Genomic DNA, 22004 nt, shown 5'->3' with positions numbered 1-22004 from the left:
CTTAAGGGCTTCATGCTCATCATTTGCTAATTCCATTAAGGCTGTTATCTTTAAGAGCCGAGAAACAAAATATTTACTTCAGTGAACCATTTTATTTATAGTGGAATTCAAAACAATTTATATTTTGAAATTATCCACAATGTACTATCTAGTGCTTACATTGAAAAGAAGAATTTCTTACAAGAAACGATGAAAATATATGCCATTGGCAGCATTGTTATATTTTCATTTGATACAATATGAACAAAAGATTAAAGAGAAAAGCAAAAGTTAAATATATTTTGAATTCCCTGTAATGGATTCCAAGTTATTAAAATGCTTTTGAAGACAAAAATAGATATCTAAATACGAAAGTCATTTTGATAAGCAATATTTACATTATATATGTATAAGTTAAAAATTACTATAAGCAACTGTCAATCAATTGCCACCATCAGAAAAAATATTTTTGGAACCATGAATCTAAAACAAAAAGAAGCGAAAAATGAAGACAAGGACAAAGAAAAGGCAAAGAAGTCATCATTGCTGATGTGACTTTCAGTTAAATACATTTTCCTATAAAGTGGCAAGATAATATTTACAACTGAAAAGCACATATTCTCCACAATTTGTCTTCCCTTTGGACACGTGGGGCATCGTTCCTCCCGTGTGATAGTTCATAATACATGATAGATAAGTCTGGAACTGGAGGCTCCTGGAGTTGCAGGCTGTGAATTGCTGCTGGCAGCTGGAGAGAGAGAAGCTGTGTCCTGGAGAGACAGCTCGGTTCTCTCCGCAGACGTGATCCGATCCACTATGCTGGACAAACAATCCAAGCTGGATAAGGAGCTTTTATCTGCAGCACAGGCTAACGGTACAAGGAGAAAAGTGATTTGAAAAAAAAAAAGTTAACCCCACACAGGCTTGCTTATGCTGCCCTTTAAACTGTAGGTCAGCACCTTTGACAGCATGGGTCAGGTGATCACAGAGAGCCTGATGTAAAAATTTGCAGCAAATAGCTAGCAATTCCTGAGGGTGGAGGTATGGAGGGAGGAAGAAGGCCTTGGAGTATTTCTAGCAAAAGTGAGTGTGTGTGTGTGTGTGTGTGTGTGTGTGTGTGTGTGTGTGTGTGTGTGTGCATTCACGCATGCATGTCGTCTGTCTGTTTGGGTAAATGTTTATTCTGCCAAAGCCTCCCCATGACATCCACCACTTCCATTCCTTTCCCCAGTACTACTTGGAGGGACAGACACTGCGAAGACAGACTGAATTGAGAGACTGAACAGATCTTTAAATGTGTCGGAAGTTATCAGTTCTTACCGTTTGACACTTCAGGACAGTAGACGCTGTCAAAGCTACTGTTCTTTCGGGACCAGACAGGACTGTTACATTCAGGCTGTAACACAAAACACACAGAGATGAATGTATTGTCAAGTCTTTGGCAAAAGACGTCCAGACTTGGGGTGTGATAGGACTGTCCCCCAACATGGTAAACTGACTGCTCCTAGTTCCCCCCACAGCGCTGACTTAGGAAGGGGCTGCTGCCTCCACATCGCCGGGGCACCAAGGCCAGGCTCTGTGCTGGAAGAAGAGGAAAGCAGAGGGAAGATGATGGAATCCAGCAGCAATGTGCACTGGGTTATAACCATGCAAAATGGATTGCGATAGAAGGAAGCAGTACTAATTGTAGGAGAGAACACTTTCCCAGGGCAAAACCATGTTACAATCTGGCAATGTTGGACCAGATACCCTTGGAAAGAAAATGTACCATCATTTCTTTCCAGCTTGGCCTCAGAGCAGGGATTGGGACCATGCTAGAAATTCTAATTCTTCACTGAGTTATAATCTTGAGGGGTAGCTGTATGTCAGGGTCTGCACTGATAGATTTTGGAAATAACAGAGAGATCACTTAATCATTTAAATTAACCTTGGTAAACGACAACCTTTTCCTACCATGTACATGCATATAGACCTAGCTGGGAAATCAAAGGGAAACCTTGTACAACAGTTTTTTCTTTGCATCTTTCTGTGAACATGCCTCTGAAAGCAAAGGTCCCACTGTACCTGGCTTAGATGAGGTACTAGAAGAAGGACTTTCCACATACACTAGGGCAGGAGAGAGCGGGTCTTGAAGTTGTAGCTTACCATGCCATCAGAGCAGTTGGAGGTGGGGCTGGTGGGCTCCGAGCAGCTCTGTCCGGGCAGGCTGTAATAGTTCTCCACCTGTTCCCTCAACAGCTCCTGCAGGCTCTCGATGTAACGGATGGCATTCCTAAGGATCTCCACTTTGGGGAGCCTCTGGTTGGGGTTGCTCGTGGTGCACCTCTTGAGCGTCTCGAAAGCTTGGTTGACCTTCTTCAGGCGTCTACGCTCGCGCATAGTGGCAGCCTTGCGTCGGTCCATTGTGGTGGACTTCCTCTTGCAGGCTTTGCAGGCCCACATGAGGCAGTGGCCAGCCTGGTGGTGGCCAGTAGGTGCCCTCACGTGCTCGTCATCATCCGAACCCTGCAGCTCAACCTTGTGCCCTCCGAAGGCAGCCACTCTAGGCTCAAACTGGTCCCCAAACTCACCCTCAGGGGAGGGGATGCAGGAGCTCTCGTAGAAGTACTCAGAAGGTGAGAACTGGCAGCCGTCCATCATGTCCATGCTTCAGAGAGGCAGGTGAGACCCCTGAATTCAGCAGAGAGAGAAAAACGGGACTCCCTGACTGCTGCAGGCCAGTAAATCCCAGGCAGAGCTCTGGGTTAGGAATTGTTTCTCTGTAATTAACGAGGACAGACGCCTGTTGGCCAGGGTGGGTTGGTGGCTGAGGTTGGTGCTCTTTATATGTTCTTGGGGGATGGGAAGGGAGGCTGGTCCCTGTAGCTGGACATTATTAGCATATCCCACCACAACCCCCACAGGGGTTGTCTGGGCAAACCTCGGCCTTTCTTCTAGAGACAATTTGCTGTTTACTGGCCCCTTTGACACAAATGATTTTTACTACAGCCCAACCTGCTCAGTGGCCTTCTGGCTATTCCAAACCTGGGGATCACTTAAGTTGGGGGGAGGGCTTGAAATCGATCGCACTTTAAGACAATCAGCAGCAGTATCGTAATAAGGCATTAACTTCTGTATTTCCATCTGAGGAAACCTAGAGGCTAGAGGACTTGCCGCTTTATTCTGCGGCGTTGGGGGTGGGGGGGCTTGTTTCTCATTTTCTTTACCTGAAGAGATTTTTGTCAGTTTGTACGCTTATAATAGTTGCTTTAAAAAATTGATGTGACATTTTCATTTATGGAGAGAACCCAGAGTGTCCTGTTTCAGATAAAGACTCAGGGAGCAAAGTTAGGATGAGTTGGTCATTCCACAGGTTCAACATTCTCCAGGGCTTCCTTTTCAAACCTGGCTCCGTTAGATGTCATATTATTTTCTTCTGCTTTAAAAAGGAAATGTCTTCAGGTGGACCAAGTGACCCTCTAGCATCCTGCCCGTCCTAGCTTCCTTCCTTCCTTCCTTCCTTCCTTCCTTCCTTCCTTCCTTCCTTCCTTCCTTCTTTCCTTCCTTCCTTCCTTCCGTCCTTCCTTTCTTCACACACTTGCCTGTTGCCTTTCCCTCTGTGCCAGGACTAGACTGCAGCAGGCGATTCCCGCGCCTGTGGATGAGCAACAGCAGAAGTCCAGTTTCTCACAGAAAGCTCCCTTCCCAGTGTGGAGTGGAGTTTCCTTTCTCCAGAGCTTTCTGCTCCGCCCTATCAGTTCTACAGACTAAACAGCCAGCCAGGCTTTAGGGTCGCTAATTTTCTGCTTTCAGGCCAGCTAAGACCGTTACAGATGCGTCCCAGCTGCTGGCACAGAGATCCTGGGCTAGTGTAAAATTTCCAGCTCCTCTAACAGAGTGACTTCACACACTTTGGTGACAAAAGCCTTTCAGAAATGCAACTTGCAGACAGGTCTTTTTGAAACTTGGGTGGGAAATGACCATTCAAAAAAAATGAGCCTATTTCTCCACTTTTACAATCTCGCCTCCACTGTGAACCCATTTTCAAGTCACTTCAAGAAATACCGTTATTTAAGGTAGATACAAGTTCTCTGGGGCTTTGCATTTGTAGCCCCCATTGTAAATGTAAAAAACTGTTCACAGTTCTAAGTGGCATCCAATTAAGTGCTGTGGCTCCAAAGACTCTCTCTGTCTCTGTCTCTGTCTCTGTCTCTGTCTCTGTCTCTGTCTCTGTCTCTCTCTCTGTCTCTCTCTCTCGGGCGCTTTCTATTCTGATGATGGTGATTATAATGGTGATGATGATGGTGAGACTCAAAGTAATTTTTCTAAAGCAACCATGATTTTTTATCTGATATCTGTAGGGGCCAAAGACCTTATAATTGTCTGTGGAGGCAAGCACTCCTAGGAGGGACCTGAAAGCCCGTGTCAGTCACTGTACTTGATGGCTCTGTCTGTCTCTGCTCCCTCTACAATGCACTGTCATCTTGAAGACAGCTTTCTTCTGAAAACCCAGGCCCTGTCTCACACCCAGGGGCTAGCTACTTAATAATCTAGCCAGTGGGAAATCCAACTGTACCTTACTGGGGTCTCGTTACCGATGTACAACTTTGAAATGAATACAGTCTAAGGATAACAGCAGATAAAAAGTCACTCTCCTGAAGACAAGGTTCCTGCCTCATGTGTGTGGATGCATATGAATGTCCACAGAGCACGCATGGAGCCTCCATGACATCACTTTGGTGAGGCAGATATTCCCAACCTCAAATTCACAGCAAGAGCCATACAGAGGCTCAAGTCAGCCTTCTTCTTCTTTACCCTCTTCTCTCCTCCATCCTCCTTCTCCTTCCCTTCCCCTGTCTCATATTTAAGGTAACTAAAACAGCATAATGACTTGGATGCAAATATGTTCCTACAGTTGGAGTGGGAGACAGGGAGTCTGCCTTGCCTGTCCTCCAACTCTTTCCCAGGCAGCCCTCTCAGTGTTCCAAGTATATACTTAATGGCAACTGCCTTGAATCTGCCAGGCAGGGCTCATTTACTAGTATTCGCCATTTTCACATATTCACTCAGTACTACAAATGATTCTGTCATTTTATTTGATTTACTTTTTAAAAAGGTACATGTTAACTCTAGGACTGGGTAATTTTCCCTTGCCCACACGGGATTTGAACGAGTCTCCTTCTCCTCAGAAATGGGACCAAGCCCCAGCAGGTGACCCTCCTTGCTTCATATGGTCATTCTCCCTCAGTTTTCCAGAGCTTCCTCAGCTCACCAAGCAGAAAACTCATACAAACTGGGGTCTTTCTCTGGGCTTCCGTGCTGGGAGGGCGCTGTCACTCAGGGCCCCCTGTCAGTAACAGAAGTTCTCAGAGGTTAGGGCTGTCTTTGGTAAGGTGATCTCCAAACAAATTTACCAGAGTGCAGCAGGCAGAGTGGAACTAAAGAAGCAGGGAGAAACACAAGCGGCCTGCTCCTTAATGAGTTCTGTGGAGGCTTCCCTCCGGGTTGAGGGCCCAAGGGACTCAAGTGCTGAAAATAGAATCTCAGAGCACAAGAATAAAAAATGAGCCAAAAACTTTCAAGCACTAGCCGCAGCTGAAAAGGGGGGAGATCAAAAACCTGAGGTAGTCTGCAAAAAAAAAAAAAAGAAGAAGAAGAAGAAGAAGAAGAAGAAGAAGAAGAAGAAGAAGAAGAAGAAGAAGAAGAAGAAGAAGAAAGCCCACTCCTGAGAGATGAGAAAGGCTCCTTTCCCACACAGAAAGCCTGGGTGTTCTTTTCCACAACAGCCGACGTGGGGAAACATGGTATTTGGGTGAATCTTACAGCAAAAGACAAAACAAAACAAAATGGGAGAAATTAAACAGGGACCTATAGGAAATGTGTATTTGGTTTAAATAGAGCACACACACATAGACACACGTATACACGAATTATACATGTATGCATACACACACACACACACACACACACACACACATACACACCCCGTCTTTTCCCTCACTTCTGCCCCTACCTGCAGAATTCTGCTTTTGCTAGTTGTAGATGACTTCCCAAATGTGCTAAACAATTTTAAGTTGTTATCAGCTCTGGAAGCTGGGCACACCTATGTAAACACATCAGTACCTGCCAGAGTTGTAAAAAGAATTTGTGGACAAGACAGCTGAGGAAGACATTGGCCTCTGCTTGAATTCGAAGACTCCCAGGAGAGATCAAAGGACTATATAAGGGCATTTAGCAGCCTTGAGAGGAGAGGGAAGAGTGGCCTGTCTCCTCGCCTCTATGTTTGTTGCCCCGCACATGGCAGGGACATTTCACCTCACAGAACGACTAAGAACTAAGCTTGCAAAACTTTATTTTTGCAGACAGAATCTTCAAGCACTGAAGATCATCTTTTAAAGAGTTGATAATTTTTTGGAACTGAATGGAAATTTTTACAGAAGGAAATGCCATGTTATTGCTTGTTTATTAGTAATCAGACAATGAGATATATAATGTTTAAAACCAAGCACTTTTTAAACCCATATATGGTGATATGGAAGGAAGCATCTCTAAGTGAAGGAACGGGTGCTTCTGATGGGAGAGTATGAATGGTAGAGGAGTGTCTTTATAATTTGGAAAGTGACCTTTAGCACCCTGATTTTCCTGATGTCTTCATAGCTGTTAAGAGACCCAAATTTCTGTCCTCCCCACAAAAGGAAAAAAAAAAGAGTTGGGCAGAAAATTGATGTCATTTGACATAAGCAAATTTCCCCAAAGTCGAGGCTTTGAATTCCATGATGAAAGCTAGCTTGAAAGAGCTTATTGACATTTGATATCTATGAATTATTTCAGCAGTAGCATAACAGAAAACCACTCATTATTTAATATTTGACATTATATGCATCTCTGGAAAGAGATTTAGGTTCAATCCCAAAGTCCTTATCTTTACCAAGTTATTATGTCTTAATTTTCTGCTTCCATAGCCTTGTTTATTTTGGCTTTGGCCTTGGTTAAAGATTATCATCATTAATATCAAACAAAAACAGCTTACTCACAAATACACCAAGGATTTCATTGGGGAGCCTAACATGTCATCTACAGCACTGAAGGTCACATGAACTCTTTGGAAAATATTTTCACTATTTAATGAAGAGGCTTCCATAGGCAACCTCACTCTAAACGATTTCTCAAGTTACCCAGCTGAGAAACATGGAGAGGATTTGGTTTGCAAAGACTGTATAAAATCCATCAACGACAAAAGACCATGAGTTGATAAAAGCATTCTACTGTAGAATATCATAATACAAATCTTCTTTGAAATATGTAAGTCTAAGGTAAATATGTTCTCCTGACCAGTTATGATATGCCAATTGCACAAAGAATTCAGCTTTTGAAGGTATTAGTATAGAAGCACATTTTATGGCAAATCCTTAGGTTGTCAAAAATATTCATAGGTACATTATGTGTATGGTTAAAAAGGACAGAGGCTACCCAGATGCAGTCACACATATTTTGGTTGGGTAATTTGACTAGTAAATGCTTTGGAATTTGTTTTTGAAAGTTATGCTATAATTTGGAGTTTGCTAGCTAGCTAGCTGCTCTTTCAGAAAGAGGTTGGCAGAAACAATTGTCAAAGAGATCCAAATAATTCTACAGACCATAGATGTTCTCACTTCTTTTCCAAGGCTTCTCTTTCAGGGCACAAAGTAATCCAGGGCATAAATTTTCAACCATTAATATTCTCCTGCCTTTGAGTCCTGACTTTATACTTAACACATGAGAAAAGTTTCTACTCCAAGAATCCTCTGAAATAGCAGTGATTTTTAAAAGCTATTCTCCATAGTTGTAGTCAGATTACATTAAAACAAAGATAAGAATGCTCATCTTCTTGCTCAGGAAGGTTACTCTCACCAGCCAAAGTCAGCAAAGGTAAGATACTACGGCTTTGGGTGACAGACCTCTTGACAGATATTGAGATGTACTAACATAAAATAAAAAGAATCAGTATTAGTGTCAGTCCGTGTCTTCTTGATTCAACACTTAGCATGTGCTATCTTTGTGAATTTTCCCAAGTCCACAGGGTAGGGGGTATGCTCACTCCCATTGTTTTATGAACTAGGAATGAGGGCTAAGCAGGAGCAGGGTTAGCTCGGGTTGTACAGGCACAGCCGGGATTTAGTTTACCTAGAGTCCTCACAGGGATTCAGTAGTTTACTCTAAGGCACAACCACCCGCTTCTCTCAAGCCTTTGAAAGGAATTATATGCCAACATCAGCTGCCTCAGCCGAATTTTATGAATTTTGCACTATTTTAGATGACACTAGACTTTATTTCATATGATGAGAAAATAAATCAGTTACAGAAAAACATACGAAACCACGATACTCCAAATCTAAAATGCTCTAAAACCCAAGCTTTTTTGTTCTCTGTTGACAATCATGCTCAAAGAGTTTTAGGTTTTGGTTGGATTTCTGGGTTAGAGAGACTGAATTTCAACATTTATGCAAATATCACAAACTCCAGAAAAATCTTGAAAATGGAAATATTTCTAGTTCCAAGCCTTTTGGATAAGGGATTCTCAACATGTACTAGCACCAGGAAGGATTTTAAAAGTGGGCAAAATCGAAGTGCCTGTCTTCAGGGTTCTTGTCTCTGATATTCTCTGGAACTTTTGTGTCACTCAACAGGAAGTGCCTGTCTTCGCAGGGTTAGGGCAGGAGCTGGGTTGGGAAATACTTGATGCGGTTTAATTTTTGCATCTGAGCTATAGAGTGGCTATGGGGTTAAGGGAACGGTAGAAGATAAGAGGTGTGGTCCGTGGCAGAGGGACCTTTCACGGAATGCTTGGCAGAAGGTATGGTTTAGCAGAAATTCCATGCTTTTCTCTTTATTTCCCACCGTGTTTCTTGGTGGTCGTTTTTTCCCTGAGGTTACAGGATAAACAGAGGCGGAACACGTTGTAAAATCTTCATGGAGTAGAGCTCCTGGGGCTTCCGGGTCTCTGGGGCTTTGCTGTTTGGTCCAGCTAAGAGGTTTCATGTGTGTTGTTGTTATCTTTTGCTCCCAACCGTTTAACCCTTCCATCTCTTGAAGCAATCTCCCCCTTCCCCTTCAAAGACACCCACCCCTCTTTAAGAGACAGATTGTTCCTTTCTTTTATCTTTGTGTTTGGAAAATAAACTCAAACCAAAGGGCACTTGAAGATATTCCAGTCTGCTGGGGGCTAGTCTAGTTCAAGAAAACTGGCTATCAGGCCATAGGCCCTGGGTACTTCAGATTTACACTTGGAAAGAGTGTAGAACACCAAGGAATGGAAAAAATAATAATTTGGGCTAAATTAATTGAATATCTTCCAGAGAAATGAAAGAAAAAATTTTAGTATATTTGAAACTAAATTTCAGAATAAGTAAATCTGACCCATGTTGCCAACTATAGAATAGTAAGAAAAGAAAAGAAAAAAGAAAGAGGAGTAGACTGCTTTCTGAATACTTCCTTCTATTAATAGCAAGTACTGGATCTACATGGAATATCAATGTGCCCAGTTTAATTGAGTCTGCGGCTCCAAAATTCATTTTTCTTCCTTTAAATTAGGCTAAGAGAAAAGACCCAAATAAATAGGTATATGTGATATCTAAATTAAAATATGGCTATTCTTTAGTTTTGTACGTATGCCCTCGTGGTATTTTTTTGTTCAGTTAAAACAAATTAAGGCCACCTTTGTACATATAGAAACTTATTAATATTTTAATATTACAATACCAGGATCTTCACACATTTTTATATACAATGCATAGTTCCACATTTAAAATATATTCTTTAAGTTTACATAAAAACGAAAATACTAATACTATTTACAAAAGTACATTAAACACCATTTGGATTAAACCTTCCCACTTGGATTTAGACAGGAATGAAATTCGTTTGCAACTGACACGAAAGGGTCACGTGACCATAATAAAAGTTAATATGTTATAAAAACCAACCAAACTGAAACCAAAATTAGGGTTCTAGAGCTAAACCACTAGCGGTTCCAAATAATAATCATTTAATAATAATCATATTAAAAGCCCAAGGTCAAAGGACTTTCACTTGAGGTGGCTAGGGGTTTCTTTTTGAAAGTGTCTCTTGCCTTTCATAAACTCTGGGGTCTGTGGGCCCTAACCTAAGGGGTCTTCCTGTTGAGGGAAGACTGTCCCAAATGCTGGTTGAGTTACTTCTCCACCACCTCCTCCACGCTGGGGGGTTTGCGCTCCTCCGAGGAAATACTGTCCACGATGGAAGAAAGGCACTGAAGACTACTGGTGGCCGATGCATCCACGCTTGCTCCTCCTAAGCACAGGGAAACAAACACAGACAGCGCATAGAGAAACCCGCAGCTGAGTCCCACAAGCAAAAGGCCACCGAGGCCGCGCAGGAGGCAGGAGAACTGCATCCCTGCTAGCAAAAAAAGAACTTTGACCATGTATCTCTGGGTGCCTGTTGAGCGATTGTGCACCGCTAGAGTATCCGCGGTGCTGAGCCGAGCGGGATGCTTCCAGCACAGCCCAGTGCCCTATACTTTACATTACCTTCCTTAGCAGTTATCACGAGCCCCCTGGAATGATCCGAAACACTTGGCCACTGGGGGCTGCAGGTGCGCAGGAAATCCGCACCCTCAAGCTGGAAGGAAAACCAAAGCAACAGATTAGGGAAGAAACAAATTCCGGGGCGGGGGAGGGGAAAGGCTTGGGGGTGTCTCCTGCTTCTTTGGGACAGACCGCATTTCCTGCTTAGGGCAGGGGCTCAGTCTTCTTGGGTCACTGGGGGTTCATTAGAGAGGGAGAGGCACCAAGCAGGTGGAATGTTAAGGCCTCACTAAGGCGTTTAATCAGTCTTTGCACTTCCCTGCCCTGGCAGCATCTGGGCTTACAATTTCTTGCTTGGGTCTGTAGCTGTAGGGGTCCACCCCCAGCTCCTGCATCTTCTCTTGCTGATCCAGCTGGTGCAGCAAGTCTTGCAGACGCTCAATGTAGCTGATGGCACTCCGCAGAATCTCCACCTTAGGCAGCCTCTGGTTGGGGTTGGCCACAGTCCGACGCTTCAGGGCCTCAAAGGCCTCGTTGATTTTCTTTAGCCTCCTCCTTTCGCGCAGGGTAGCAGCTTTCCGCCGATCGGTGGGGGCAGATTTTCTCTTGCAAGTCTTGCAAGCCCAGATCAGACACTGGCCTGGGCAGTGGGGAGGCTGCAGGCCCGGGGGTGCCAGTACATGTTCCTCTCCACTGCTGTCACTCCCGGCTTCCTGGGGCATTTGGTCCTGGCAAGGGGACAGGGTACCATCACTCCCTGGATACAAAGGAGAGCCCTCTGCCACTTCTAATGGCTGCAGTGTTACATTTTCTCCGTCTAAGTAGAAGAAATAGGAGCCAGTTTCAAAAAGGTCCATCATCATGTTCTCCTCCTTGGCCTCTGACTGATCTGCTCTGGGTGATGGACTCAAAACCCCACAGGAGCCACCCAGATGGCATTTAATTAGTGCGGTGACATAAGTCGACCCAGCTTTATATATAGTAGCTCCTGAAACTCAATCCAACTTTTAGCTGTCATGGAGCATCAGTCTCCCAAAGAGATTACAGCTAGCCGGCACTAGTTTGAAAGAAAACGGAGAAATGTCACCTCTCAGAGTGATGTGACAGTCCATATGACAAACATGGTAAAACGAAATACACAGAGAGAGTCACATCACCAAAAACATTCAGTGCTTCCATTTTGGACAGTTTAGACACTATCCTGCTAACCAGGCAACTTCAAAACAACTGGGGATTAACACTGCCTGGTTCCCCTCCCTCCAGGGTTCGTCTGAATTCTAAGTATAGACTCATGATGAGAGATTTCATAGGCAATAGCCATTGCTCCAAAATAGCCTCATTAATATTTCCAGTGCGGTTCGGCTCTTCTCTCTGTTCTGCCTGTCAAAAAGATGCTATCCCTGTGATTAAAACCATTACCAGTCCTTCAAAGGTCACACATGACTTTCAGGCCTCAGCCTCAGTAGAAGCAGGTAAATAATCTCTTTCCTCTCTTTTACTAAATCTGTAAGTTGAGGTGGGAGTTGGGGTGGGAATGCTGAAGGGTCCTCACATCCCACGCTACTGTCTGAAATAAGTCGTGATTCTTTCATAGTGACCTTCCTTGGCTACCTGTTATTTTAGAGAGTGGTGACTAAAATCTGAATTCTGCTTCCTTTCCCAGTTGCAGCAATAGCATATAAAGTTGGAGTGAGCTACAAGAAAGATAAAATACATGTTACAACTCACTTAAAATAGTTGTTGTTAAAAACAAGCCACACAACAGTTGTTTGGTGTTTCAAGTGTATCTTTGGCCTCATCCCAACTGCTTTGTTCTGCAACAATTTTTATTCACATTCTCACTATCCACTGACTCCACCAAAGTTGTTTGCTAGGGTTCAGATAACAAAGGAAGCAGCCAAGGCACATAATAATGAAACAAATGTCTTTTATTGCACCGTGTCCATAGTCCAAGACATACACATGTGGTTCCCAGTGCAAAGATGAAGTGTAGAAGCCTCCCAGATTTCAAAGAACTCTCTTTCATTCCTAGCTGGGCTGAGTTCTATTTCTGTGCCTATGGATAAACGCTATTTGAACTACTTCATGGTGAGAATAGTTGCTTTATCCAGTTTAGGGTTCAATAAAATATTGTCATACATATAATGTACAGTGAACATTAGTTATCACATATAGCATAAACTTTTGTTGGTGCTAAGCTTTACAAGGTAAAGAAACTAAAGCTGGCATTTTCTCTGCTCTTTATTTGACTATTCTCCTCTGCCATAACCTTTTGCTTCTCTTTCTTTGATTTTCTATCCTTCTCAAGAATTCTGGAAGGAGTACTTCCACTAGCAACAAGTAACTTTTGGAATAAAAGCCACACTTTATAGTCAGTGCCTGAAAAACTGGATGGAATGTATAAGGTCTTATTCTACCTCAAACACTGACGATAGCAGGCTATATTTCTGAGTGTCCATTTTCAAAAACCAAACTAAATTAAAATTAGAAAGCAATGTAAAAAAACCATCATAGAATTTAAGAATTAGTTAAAGATTTAACCCAAGATGTTTTGCTTATCCTGGAAGGTAGTTCTTCAGAACCTCCTTGAGACTTGAGCATTGAAAGTTAAGACTGAGCAATTTTATCTGGTTTTGTGCAATTCTTGTGTAGTTTACCAAGCCAGAGAATCAGCATTAAACTCTAGGGTGGTAGAAACATTGGGAAAAGGAGGAGAATGCAATACATAAATTGTGTTATTTCCTTCAACCTCCACCAGCTGCCTGGTCACCAAGATTAAGGCTGTAGACTGAAGACTTCTAAAACTCAGGGTCCAATCTAGCTTTCCATAGGAAGTGAGGTTTTGTTTTTAGCTACATGTTATGATGTCTTTTATACATAGAAGACAACTTGAAAAGTTAACTTTTGAACTTTTGAATCACATAACATTATTACTCAAATAATTAAAACAGTATCCTGGTCAGTGTTCTCATAATCTAATAATTCTATCTCTTCTCACTGACTTTAAATCTAGAGTATTAATTACTCTGACAGAAGGACAGAAGCAGGAGAAGAAAGAAGGCAAGAAATGGACCTGGAGTTGGGGTGCGAAAAACTTAAAAGGAATTTGCTCAAACTTAAAATCTTATTTCATCATAGTCTGTCCTTAAGATTGATATAATGGCAGAAAAATGGATATATTTTAAATGTTTGTTATAAAAATGAAAGTTTTAAAATTGTAAAATCACTTTTAAAATGGAGCAACATTGAGTAGGGGAAAGGAGAAGCTTGACCAGTAGGTACTGAGTACCAACAGGAACAAGAAGGCCTGGTGTGCAACTGCACACAACAGGTATTTCATAAAACAATCAGGAAGTGTGTGTGTCAAACAGAATGGTCTGGAGAGATGGCCATGTGGGTGAACTGCCTGCTGAATGAAAACAAGAGTTGAGATCAGATCTCCAGAGCCCCTATCAAGTGTTGGGCTAGGTGGTTCATGCCCTTAAGCCATTCAAGCACTAGAGAAGGTGGAGACAAGAGGTTCCCTGGGACTTGCCGGCCAAGCAGTTGAGGCAGAAAATAGTGGTCAGTGGTCTAGGATCAGAGAGAAGGGCTTTTCCTTACAAAACAAACAACCAAAGGTGAGGGATGATAAAATAAGGCATTAGAGGTTGACTTTGCCCTACATACCCATTCATACCCATGCACACATTACAATAAGACATGTTAAAAATTTTCAACATGAAGAAATTTTGAATGTTTAAGATGTTAAACTTGATGCAAATGTTATATAATGTGTATGTATCAAAACACATCATATCACACTTACATATAAATTCAAAATAAAGATGTAGTACAGTATATAAAATACTTTTATTACTGCAATTAGAGAAACAATACCAAAAACAAATGTCATCACTAAGTAATTTCAAAGCCTGATCTATAAAAGTGCTTGTTAAGGTAAAGCTATTCCTAGAATCTGCTAACTTCAAGATGTATGAAGTAGATATTACACATCACAAACTTGCTAAAGAAGGTGGAAACTCCCACTTAATCTTTTTATTTCCTGGCTAGTATAGAAATGTAAGAGAAGAAGATTCTAAAGTATAAACAGAGAAGATTCAGAGAACTGGTAAATGGTTGCTAAGGGTGGCATTTTTCTTCACATCAAATCAGCCTTCTCCAATTGAAATATACCCTCCCAAATTGTGTATCCCTATTGCCACCATGTTGCAAAACTTCCATAGTATAGTAAAATAGTATCAGTATGGAATGAACAGATTTAGCATGTACAGATTTGGCATGAACAGACTTGTACTCCTACCTCCTAATTTATTATTTATTTATTTACCTTTTGTTGTTGTTTTGGAAGTTGTAGACAGGAATGGGGACATAAGGATATGAACACTCTAGCGTGAACAATAGCTGTCCTTTTAGATTAGCTCAGTGGGAAAATATGCTCTGACCCCAAACAACTACCTAGTGTACTCTTGGAACTCAAATTGCTTACAAAATGTGAGAGGCTTATAATTACAATTATGTTATTTCTCCACAGAACATGAGGGAGACAAAAACTGTTAAAACTCGTTAAAGAGGTTGGTGTAAATGCAAACCATCCCACTTTAAATAATTAAAATACATCTTTTAAATTTTTGGAGTTGCAACAAGAAATACATTGTCATTAGCAACTTACTCAAAAAAAAACCCTGAATTCATTCATCATTAAATCATACACTGGGAAAATCGTAAAACATATTCCAATAGTTTGTCTTGACATTCATAATTCATGATTATTTTCATATGCATTTCTTTTTGTCATCTTCCCCCAAAAGCTTGTATATGTCTAGTTCTTATCCAAGGAAAGGAGAAAGAAGAAAAAGACTGTGTACAACTTAGCAGCAGAAGAAAAAGTTTGTGGATAACTTACTTAGCAGCAGGTTTTAAATATGATCCTTTAAGAAAGTAAAATATTGTGATGGGGAGGGAGCAAGATCTTTGGAGCAAGATGTTGTTGTGGCTTCCAAGCCTTAGATTTTGTTGGTGTTGTTTGATTTTTAAGAGATCAAGTGGGATAACGAAATAATTTCATACACACACAAATACACACTCTCACACACACACTAGCAGTACTCACTCGGTAACTATCAGTTTTTCTCCTTGATTTTTGAAGCGTTAATTGAACTAATCATGCTAATCACACTCTAATAGATTGTAAAACCTAGTACAGAACATGTTTGAAATAAATTTGGGGGTTTGTTTGTTTTAAAGATAGCAAAATGAAAATATCATAAGTAGCGCCGGGCGGTAGTGGCGCATGCCTTTAATCCCAGCACTCGGGAGGCAGAGGCAGGCGGATCTCTGTGAGTTCGAGGCCGGGCTGGACCGCCAGCCTCCAAAACAATACAGAGAAACCCTGTCTCGTAAAAACCAAAAAAAAAAAAAAAAAAAAAAGAAAGAAAGAAAAGAAAAGAAAATATCATAAGTAGCAACTCTATTACCAGTGTTTAATGTGTTGATGCCCTTGTTAAAAATTCAGTTGACTGGGGACAATGACAGTGGCAAAACACACAGAAATGAATAGCTCAGGAACTTTGAAAAAGAATGCAGTCCTTTCAGGGTGTGTAACAGTAAACAGTCTGTGAACGGGAACTCTGAGGAAGGATGACTTAGGCACACAGGTTTTAAGGTGTTAAGTTGATATTTCCAGGGACAGAAGTGGAAGTTTTTGGAAAACTGTGTTTTGGGGGAGGTGGCGAAGGTAAGAGGGAGTTCAAGGAAGAGATTAACACAGGAGAGTGGATGAGAGTTTGGTAAAGAAATTTCTGTGGGCAATCACTACAGTTTGGGACCAGATCATTATATAACTAGGATCAAAGAAACCATTAGCTGAGAAGGTAGAGCTCAGGGCCAGTGATGAAAAGAAACAAAAGGAAACTCCGGTGGAAGGAAGTGGAAAAAGGAACAGAAGAGAAGACTAATCTGCAGAAACTTGGTTGAGTGGCCACATGTAAGAAATGGGGGGAGCAGACTGCCAGTAAAAGGCAAAACTCAGAAGACTCCATGCCTCAAATTTGTGGACACCAAGAAATATGAACCCTGGGCACCTGTAACTTACTTAAGCAGCCAGCAATGTGTGCTTAGAGATTCCCAAACACGGTGGTAAAAATAGCTTTGTACTTAGACTGAGAGAACATTTGAGTCACTTCTGGGGACATGGGGGAGGGACCCAAACCAAGCAGAGGAAAAGAAAGATATGAAAGGCCAATACTCTACACTCCCAAAGGTACACACAGAAATGCCCTAGGATCTAGACAGGGGATATTTGAGTTGTGACGTCTTTTGTGAAACCCAAAAGAAGGGGAACATTGAAGCTATTCTCCAGATCTTTCAAGGAACACTTCATTCTTCTGAGAGTAGGAACGCAGGCTCCTAAGAGCCTGTGTTCAGTTTATGCACCAACCTCCAAGCTGCTGTTCATCCTGTCTTTTGGAGGCAAGATTTTCAGGAAGAAGAGAGTAGCTTCTATCATTCTCTTTCATGTATATTTTTTAATTTAAGGTTAAAAATCTGTGAACCATCAGATTTTGTCCAGGTTAAGTATTCCTTTTGTGTGAGTGACCGATCGACACGAGTTTGTTTAACATTGAGTAGATGCCTAGGAATCCTGATAGAAAGCTCTATTACTGGGACAATCTTGAAGCCATCAGAACAAGCTGGTAGCTGTATGGCCAGAAAAACATTATGGATGTTTCCTTGTGTCTGTTCATTTAGAAGAGTAATGTACAGTATGCACAACACACACAGGAAGCTTTTCCTTTCACAATTACTGTGAATCATAAATGTGAAGTTTGGTGTCAAACGGACAAATTCCAGGCCTTCCTTTGACCTTGAACAGGCAAGATCATTTCTCTTAGTATCAATTAATGAAAATATTACTTCATTGTTTCAAAGATTAAAAGAATTTCATCAAAACAATTATACAGTGTCTAACACATACTAAGTTCATTGTATTGCACTATTTAACCTCAAACTGAAAAGTAAAATTAACTCTATCATTCAAATAAATCATACAAACATAATTTTGTTTACTATTATATCCAAATATTATACTAAATAATTTTTGTTTAACTCTATTGCCTTCTTAAATTGTTACATAAATGCTTGTGTATAATGCTACTTCCAGCTTAACATTTAAAATGTGTAAGGTGAATAGGGTTTCTGGGTAGCTTACATCTTTTTAAAACTGAAGTGAATTATGATATTTACAGTATCAAAATTATGGAGGTGCCTGGCGTTACCATCTTGCTATGCTAAACAGATGTCTCTGGTGTAGAGTGGTTATCCAAGTATTTTGTTACTGCCCCCCAACTGGCTGCTTATGACGTATTGCCCAGTTTGGTTGGTGCTTTAATGCTGGTGTCAGGGCCTACTGTGACAAATAGTCACCGCTGTACAAACACACTGTTCCATAAAGTGTCTCCACTTGTTTGGGAAATAGTTGCTTAATCATTTAGTCATATTTACATCTCCCACTGTTCTCAGAGGGCAAGATATTCCAGGATATGGGCAATATATATTAGTTTTTAGGTAAGTCATTTAAAAATATGAGAGGTTATAAAAGTTTGATTGCATACCATCTAGGAATTTGTGTAAGCATCAAGTGGTCACCATGTCACTGATCACACAGTGACAGTGTCTTCTCTGATTTCACAGCTGAGAGGTTAGAAAAGTTTTGCAGTATAATCACACAATAGAATAGTACTATTTTTATTACACTGATGATTATTTTTCTTGTAATTAAGTATAAGCTATCATGAGAAGTAAGGTGGTAGGTAATAGAGTTAGGCTTGAGAACCGCAATAATGTGTGCACACATTTATATCTCCTTTAAGCATCTGTTATTTAATACTGAAGAAATATGAGTCACAGCATTTGTATTAAAGGGTTTTAAACAAAAGATCACAAAGCTTATTTCATTGTTTCCAAGTCTATTCAAAATACAGTATTTTAAAACAGTGTCAAGCAGGAAGGACAGAGGCACGAAAGTGCAACACATTGACGACAGAGGGAAATGTGATGTCAACAGACAGTCTTATCCAAGCCGTGAGTCACAGGGCACGTTATAAGTCATAGGAAAAGGTTGTGGATGAGCAGTGAGTCCTAGTAGAAAGCATGTGAACCCACAGGGCCCACATAAGATCCCATCATCTGCCCAAAGTTACAGATCACCTAGACCAGGGATTCTCAATCTTCCTAATGCTGTGACCCTTCAACACAGTGTCTCAAGTTGTGACCACTCCTCACCATAAAATTATTTCACTGCTACTTCATAACTGTAATTTTGCTATTGTTATGAATCATAATGTAAATATCAGATATGTAGGATATCTAATATGCCACCCCTGTGAAAGGGTTGACCCCAATAGAGGTCATGACCCACAGGTCGAGAACTATTGACCGAGAGGAACATCTTTCTCAATTTTGTGTAACATGTTTCCAGGATGTCATGATCTTTTTCAATTATTTTAGATGTCAAAATTTAGAGAAAAATAGAAAATAAAGGGAAAATTTTAAAAGTATGTACATAGAAGAGGCTACCTAGAATCTTTTCAAAGAGTATCTTTACCTGTTAAGAGCTGGATGAAGACCAGGCTGGAGAAACCCACAGAAACAGCTGACCTGAACAAGGGGAGCTCATGGACCCCAGATTGATAGCTGATCCAGAGCCCCTGAACATGGGCATCAGTTAGGAGGCCTGGGCAATCTATGGGGTCTCTGGTAGTGGATCAGTATTTATCCCTAGTACACGATTGGACTTTGAGAGCCCATTCTACATAGAGGGATACTCTCTCAGCCTAGACACACAGGGGAGGGTCTAGGCCTTGCTCCAAATGATATGACAGACTTTGAAGATCCCCCCATGGAAGTCCTCAACCTCCCTGGGGAGCAGAAAGCAGATGGGATAGCGGGTTGGTGGGGGGCAGGTGAGGAGAGGAGTGAGAGGGAACTGGGATTGACATGTAAAACAAGCTTGTTTCTAATTTAAATGATAAAGAGTTGTCTCATGATTTGGGTAAACTTAAAAGAATGGAAGGTGCAGTGCAATCACACGGGCATATTTGATTTATAAATATGATTATATATGATTAAACAAATTATGTGAGCCACTCATAAAAATATTACTGATAAATCCTTTCCATATACTGTCTTTCATTTTATGCAGTACCTTTCATTTCATATAGTTTCTTCTAAAATATAGATGGAATATATTTCAAATTTTCATCTATCCTTAGTTGTTATTGTTCTTCTTTGGCTTTTTGAGACAGGGTTTCTCTGTGAAGCCTTGGCTAACCTGGAACTCACTCTGTAAACCAGGCTGTCCTCAAACTCACAGTGATCCACCTGCCTCTGCCTCCCGAGTGCTAGGACTAAAGGAGCACACCTCCCCCACCCAGCCTTAGTTATTCTTCAATCAAATTTAATAATAAAAAAGCCATTTTCCTTTGATTGCTGTTTTTGCAATAGCTGATGGAATGGAGATAATTTCACACATCACTCTTTTAAAGGCTAAACCATAAAACACTTATTTAGTTCTAATTATTCTAAGCTATTTGGAAATAGAATAGTCTGGTTTGGATCTTTCTTTTTTACCCCGTGTAGGGCCACTGCTTTAAAGCCATATAGACAGAGGGCAGAAATCAACAAAACAAGGTATTTGTGTGCCCATAAACACTATTTTTTTTGCTAGGCAAGTCAGCATAGACGGTGAGGAGCAGAATCAGTAGATGTGATGGATTTTCAGTGAGGTAAGGCACTTTTCACACAAACCGGGATCGCTTAACGTGCTTTCCTCAACTCCACTAGCTGTAACATCCTCTTGGAATTGACAGCTATGGTCCATTTTGACACTTAGCATTAATTTCATTTCAGCGGGACTATTCTCTCAGCTATTGCTACAATTGCTGCAATTTAAGGTTTTACAAACTTTTGAGAGGTCTCTTTGTTGAAAATTCTTTCTGCCTCCAGAGGGCCAGGCAGCAACAGTAAGTCATAGAGTCATTAGCACAGTTTACCTCTAGTTCCACCCCACACTTTCACAACTGGAATCTTTGGATGGACCCCTTAAAAAACGAGGAGTTCATGTGCTCCCACGAGCTCAGTTCAGCTGTCTCTGTGGACTCCTCATCATGACCTTGACTCCCCCCTGGCTTGTACATTCCCTCCTCCCTTTCTTCGGGAAGACTCCTGGAGCTCTGCCCAGTGCTTGGCTGTGGATCTTTGCATCTGCTTCCATCAGTTACTGGATAAAGGCTCTGTGATGACAATTAGAGCAGTCACCAGTCTGATTACAGTAGGTGGCCAGTTTAGCCACTCTCTTCGTTATTGCTAGGAGTCTTAGCTGGGGTCATCCTTGGGTTTTCCTGGGAATTTCCTTGGCACTAGGTTTCTCCTTAACCCCAAAATGCACCCACACATCAAGATTTCTCTTTCTTTACTCTCCCCTTCTGTCCCACACACAACCCAGTGCCCAGCCCACCCACCCCACTCCCTCAAGGTCCCATCATCCCCTACTCTCCTACAGTTTATTCAGGAGATCTCTTCCATTTTTCCTTCCCAGGGAAATCTATCCATCCCACTTTGGGCCCTCTGTTACCTAGTTTCTCTGGGGTTGTGGATTGTAGGTTGGTTATCAAGTACTTTACTGGATGTTCATCTTTCTGGGTCTGGGTTACCTCACTCAGAATGATTTTTTTTCTAGTTTCATCCATTTGAATGCAAATTTCATGGAGTCATTTACAGCTGAGTAATACTCCGTTGTGCAAATGTACCATACCATATTTTCCTCATTCATTCTTTGGTTGAGGGGCATCTTGACTGTTTCCAGGTTTTGGCTGTTTCGAATAATGTTAGTATGAATATAGTTGAGCAAGTGTCCTTGTGGTGTGAGTAAGCATCCTTTGGAGCACATGGACTCTGGATCAACAGTTAGGGAGCCTACATGGGACCAACCTAGGCCTTCTGCATATGTGTGACAGTTGTATAGCTTGGTGTATTTGTAATGCTCCTAGCAGTGAGACCAGGACCTGTGCCTGATCCTTAGATGGCTTTTGGAAACCTGTTTTCCATGTTGGATTACCCAACCCAGCCTTTATTCACAGGGAGGAGGGGGGCAGGAGTTGGATCCTACCTCAACTTGATGTGCCATGCTTTGTTCAAGCCCATGGGAGTCTCCCCCTTTTCTGAATGAAGATGGAGGAGGAGTGGATGGGGGGGGTTAGATAGGAGTTGGAGGAAGGGAATTGGAGGAAAGGAGGGGGGAAACTGTGGTTGGTATGTAAGGTAAATGAAAAAATGCTAATAAAATTAAATTAAATTTAAAAATTTTAAAAAACAAAGATAGAAAAATCAGTTCTTTGGATGAGCAGCCATCACTTATCAGAGCAGTAAATCCAACCAAGTAAGAGCTTTGTTTTTAACCTGTAGCCACCTGCATGCCTGATCTGAGTACATCCAACAGACTCT

The 22004-nt window shown here is 41.4% G+C and overlaps 2 protein-coding genes across 2 annotated transcripts; both read right to left on the bottom strand.

The window, feature by feature from the left end:
- Window positions 1-313: 313 nt before the first annotated feature.
- Myf5 (myogenic factor 5) lies at window positions 314-2761 on the bottom strand. The gene is made up of 3 exons (XM_005068047.4): window positions 2125-2761; window positions 1300-1375; window positions 314-847 (listed from the first exon to the last, which is right to left on the bottom strand). The coding sequence occupies exons 1-3, from the start codon at window positions 2623-2625 to the stop codon at window positions 657-659; spliced, it is 768 nt and encodes a 255-aa protein (XP_005068104.1). The 5' UTR covers window positions 2626-2761; the 3' UTR covers window positions 314-656.
- Window positions 2762-9657: 6896 nt separating this feature from the next.
- Myf6 (myogenic factor 6) lies at window positions 9658-11430 on the bottom strand. Its single transcript, XM_005068048.4, has 3 exons — window positions 10847-11430; window positions 10506-10596; window positions 9658-10266 (listed from the first exon to the last, which is right to left on the bottom strand). The coding sequence occupies exons 1-3, from the start codon at window positions 11363-11365 to the stop codon at window positions 10148-10150; spliced, it is 729 nt and encodes a 242-aa protein (XP_005068105.1). The 5' UTR covers window positions 11366-11430; the 3' UTR covers window positions 9658-10147.
- Window positions 11431-22004: the final 10574 nt, after the last annotated feature.

Source organism: Mesocricetus auratus, unplaced genomic scaffold (genome assembly GCF_017639785.1).
Source record: "Mesocricetus auratus isolate SY011 unplaced genomic scaffold, BCM_Maur_2.0 Super-Scaffold_100011, whole genome shotgun sequence".
Taxonomy (NCBI): domain Eukaryota; kingdom Metazoa; phylum Chordata; class Mammalia; order Rodentia; family Cricetidae; genus Mesocricetus; species Mesocricetus auratus.
This window is presented reverse-complemented; position numbering and strand designations above follow the sequence as displayed.

Bases quoted from the DNA above. Each gene is read 5' to 3' on its own strand.
- Myf6 (XM_005068048.4), bottom strand. From the start codon at position 11,365: ATGATGATGGACCTTTTTGAAACTGGCTCCTATTTCTTCTACTTAGAC. The intron at 10,597-10,846 runs GTAAGCCCAGAT...TTTTCCTTCCAG, and splicing joins ACAGACCCAAGCAAGAAATT to CTTGAGGGTGCGGATTTCCT. The intron at 10,267-10,505 runs GTAATGTAAAGT...CCCTGTGCTTAG, and splicing joins CGTGATAACTGCTAAGGAAG to GAGGAGCAAGCGTGGATGCA.
- Myf5 (XM_005068047.4), bottom strand. From the start codon at position 2,625: ATGGACATGATGGACGGCTGCCAGTTCTCACCTTCTGAGTACTTCTAC. The intron at 1,376-2,124 runs GTAAGCTACAAC...TTTGTGTTACAG, and splicing joins CCAACTGCTCTGATGGCATG to CCTGAATGTAACAGTCCTGT. The intron at 848-1,299 runs GTAAGAACTGAT...TTGTACCGTTAG, and splicing joins CTGTCCTGAAGTGTCAAACG to CCTGTGCTGCAGATAAAAGC.